A 4,081-nucleotide genomic window follows, 5' to 3' on the forward strand; every position below is an offset into this window, starting at 1 on the left:
TACCTTTAGTGCGGTCAGTTAAAGCCCCTCCTAAGCTGCAGCGTAAGCGCTTTGCCAGAAAACAACTGCTTGAGGTTTTTTTGAGGAGAGGAAACTTTTTTTTTTCCAGATTAAGATGAAATGCCTTTCACTGTCCAATCAATTTTGCATTCAATGTAATCATATGTTAATGCTTTATGGTCATGGTTAGCATTGATTTATCTCATCCAGACTGAGATATTCCTGTTCCACAGTTTAGCCTAAACACTCCCTGCGTGTAGCGTGCCGATGGGATCTGCTCAGCTTAACCACTCGGCTGTGCTTTTTGTATTAAACTTGTGGAAGCTTTGTGCTGGCCTGCAAAACCTCGCTGTCCTGGCCCTTCTGCAAACCTGAAGGAAAGGATGGTCCCCATCTGAGTGTGTACTTTAGAACTCATTTTCTCCTGTCTCATCTTCCATTAACGTTTGCAGGCCCTTTGTAGTGCTGAAAAGCTATGATGGTATCATAGGGGATAGTCAGCTATTTGTATTTTTCACAAGAAAAAGCGAAATTTCAGGTTAGCTCACTGCGTACGTGTTTATCACAACAGGAGGAGTATGAAATAGTTTCTTAACAGTTAACAGGTGTGACTTATTTTGTGACTGACAGTTCTTTGGAGAAAGCAGTGAAGACGATGGGAGTTAGAGAAAACACATCAGGAAATAATCCATAATCCTGCAAATGCGTTTTCTGTAGGCGTGCTTGTGTCACTGGGAAGTTAAACGAGTCGTTCTGGTAGTGCCCCGATGGCTGAGATACGGACAGCAGCTTGAATACACACTTTAACTCTGGCTGAATAGGAGAGGACTGCCCTGTGGTCATCAGCTTTTAAAATACTAACAAAGACGAATTCTTTTTTGCAGTTTGTCCAGGATGCTGGCATGGTACAGGTGCTCAGTGGACTCTGTATTTTGCGATGGGAGTAGGGAGGGGTGTATCTTCATTTTCCTTGATCAAATGCAGTTAGAAATGTGATTTTCAGTAACATTTATGCGATAATCAAACCTAAAGGAAGGAGGGAACGGTGGATGTGGCACGTATTTTAATCAAAACCCAGATTTGTGAGAGTTCTTTCTGGAGTAAAACTCAGCCTATCTCCGACTCTTTTCAGACAGAAGAGCCCTGTTTGCTAATTTAATACCAAAATAATGTAATCTTGTGGTTTTTTTTTTTTTTTCTCTTAAAGCTTGGTAAAATGCGGCTAACTATACCATGTAGGGCCCTGACTTGTTCGCACCTGCAATGTTTTGATGCCACTCTATATATTCAAATGAATGAAAAGAAACCCACCTGGGTTTGCCCGGTCTGTGACAAGAAGGCTCCCTATGAACACCTCATTATTGATGGGTAAGTAAAACTTGAATCCACTTGCACTCTCTGCTTACTGTTCTTGTGCTGCACAGAATACAGTGCTCCGAAATCTTGGGTTATCTGGCCGTGACCTGTTTTAAGCTACCATGTCATTTAATTCCCCTGCTGTTGGTAAAGAATTACCAACCAGGTACTTCTTCATTCAGCGTTCTGGAAGAATTGTGGTTATCAAACTGTTCAAGTTAATAATAATGAAAAGTATTCCTTCCTACTGTAGTAAATTTTTGAGCTACCTACTGGTAAATTTTTGAGCTATCCTGCCTAAAATTGTTCTGGGTTTGTTTTTTTTTTTTAATTCAATATTCCATATTGCTGGCTCCCTAGGAGAAAACAGCACATGTTGCCTTGTCTTTTAATGGAGCAACTGCACAAATCTGGCAGAGTTGATAGCAGACATTCAGGTTAGATCAGATAAATCCTGACGCCCCCCCCAAATGCATGTACAATTCCATGTGCAGTTTCACACTGGGGGAGTTCCTATGTATAGAAAGTGACACAGAGATTGATTCCCTGGTGCTGCTGACCTGCAAAACGTTAAAAAAATAAATGTAGTATTGGCCTCCGTGAAGAAATGCCAAGTATGTGTTCCTGGGTTTGCATTTTGATTCCTTAGATAGGAACCATCCTTCCAAAGTGTGACAAAGGAAGAGAACAAGTAGAGTCTTCTGAGAATACTCTCAGAATGTTTTACTTAAAAACAAACAAAAAAATGCCAAAGCAAACAAGCAAAACCCCAAAAAGCAAACCTACAAACCCTGAAACAAACAGAACCCCAGAAAACAACCTCACAAATGATTGAGTTTGGTTTTCTTAAGTGAGTCTGTGCTTTGTTCTGGTGGCCTGCCAGTGAAGCATAAGGTTGCTCGGGAACCCCTTTAAGGCCTTGCAAAAAGCTCTTGAAGAGACACTCAGGGCTGGCACAGGCTGCTTTGGGCTCATGGACCCCGAGATTTACAGGTCTCTGCTTTGGATCAGTGAACTGCAGGGTTCCTTGTTCCAGGTTTCAGCCTAAAATAGTAAAGGCAAAGAGTAGTAATAATTAAAACAACACATTTTACTTACTTGTTCTTGCGTTGCCAGGTGAGGATGTTGGAGATGAGGTGATATAATCACACCATCCCAAAGAGAAGGTTATTTCTAGAAAATGTTTCAGTCTGGGAAAGAGTGAACTTTCTCACTAATTAAAGCAAAGCTCTTTCCTACGCAGAACCACATGAATAGTCTTGGTCAAAAGCTGGAATTCCCGCTGGGAGTGATGTGGTGCCAGGATCCTAAAAGTTTTAGGAGACGCAGCTAGAAGAGGCTGCAAGTTTTGCTTCCCATGCTCAGCTTTTGTTAGGAAGTTCTCGCTTATAAAGAGGTTTCAGGAAATACTGGTCCTTAAATAGTCAGCTATATGGATGCCTTTAAGATGTGGGCTTCCTCAATTAAATATTGTCAAAGATAAGTATGGGTAAGGAGGAGATTAGGTTTTTAATGCTAGTTAACATTCCTTGTTCATTTTGGGAAACAGAGTTCTGTGTCATGAGTTTTGCAGGATGACACTCTTGCAGTTCTTTTACGTGAATGTGCAGATTTTTATTATAGATAATATTTTAAATTTTTCCATGACTTTTTTTACTAAGGAAGCAGATGAGAAGGGTAGAACAATGAAAGCTTTCGACTCTTTTTCAACATTAATTCAAACTTACACTAATAAAGATATTGGAGGGAAAAAAGGAGTTAAGATCTTTCTGAGGCCTGATATTAAATGTTTTTGATTGTCAGGTTGTTCATGGAAATCCTGAAGTATTGTACAGATTGCGATGAAATTCAGTTTAAGGAGGACGGATCATGGGCTCCTATGAGATCGAAGAAGGAAGTGCAGGAAGTCACTGCGTCTTACAACGGAGTCGATGGTACGTCGTGTCTTGGGGTGTATGGACTGAATGTCATACTGTTGAACTGTTGAGTATTGACCTTCCTTTTACTTTTCAAAATGTTCTTTTTTGCATGTGTGTTTGTAGCTTTTAATGATCATTTGTGAGAAAGATTACTTGAGTAATACCTGTTTGGGGCTGATGGTACTTTTAAGTTAACGTTTTGTAACTTTGTTGTCTTTTATTCGAAGTTGTAAGCTTTATTTGTGAAGGCATATAAGAAGCTGAGATGTTAGGATGATTGTAATGTTGTTGTAAGCTACAGCTTATGGTGTGTCGTCTTACTTTCTATAGGATGCATAAGCTCTTCCTTGGAACATCAGGTGTCTTCTCACCAACAGTCAAATAAAAATAAGAAAGTAGAAGTGATTGATTTAACCATTGATAGCTCATCAGATGAAGAGGAGGAAGAACCATCTGCAAAGAGAAGCTGTCCTTCCATATCTCCAGCATCACCGTTAAATAATAAGGGGTGAGAATAAAACATGCAGGCCTATGCAGAGAGAATATACTCACCATGGAGACTAGTAACAAATTTCAAAAGAAATTGTATCTAGAAAGTTCTGTATCTGGATTATATCCTGATTGAGTAGCTTAAAGCAAATGGATTTGGTCTCAGGCCACAAGGCCTGGAAAGATTGGAATAGCTACTTTAAGTGCATGGCATGATACAGTTTTTCAGTTGTATTTGTGAAAATGAGTATAAAATGGTGCAAAAGGTTGTGGCTTAGAAGTATGTTTTTTGCAGATTTGGAAATGTTTTTCTTCTG

The 4,081-nt window shown here is 39.7% G+C and overlaps 1 protein-coding gene across 1 annotated transcript in view; it reads left to right on the plus strand.

Moving 5' to 3' along the window:
- The window catches only part of PIAS1 (protein inhibitor of activated STAT 1), a 36,273-nt gene that overhangs the window by 26,473 nt on the left and 5,719 nt on the right, over window positions 1-4,081 (plus strand). Inside the window, exons 8-10 of the mRNA XM_009641159.2 lie at window positions 1,208-1,368; window positions 3,160-3,290; window positions 3,606-3,783. Coding sequence (XP_009639454.1) covers window positions 1,208-1,368; window positions 3,160-3,290; window positions 3,606-3,783 — 470 coding nt within the window. The remainder of the gene's footprint in view (window positions 1-1,207; window positions 1,369-3,159; window positions 3,291-3,605; window positions 3,784-4,081) is intronic.

This window comes from Egretta garzetta, unplaced genomic scaffold (assembly GCF_000687185.1).
Source record: "Egretta garzetta isolate BGI_Z169 unplaced genomic scaffold, ASM68718v1 scaffold276, whole genome shotgun sequence".
In the NCBI taxonomy this organism is placed as follows: Eukaryota; Metazoa; Chordata; class Aves; order Pelecaniformes; family Ardeidae; genus Egretta; species Egretta garzetta.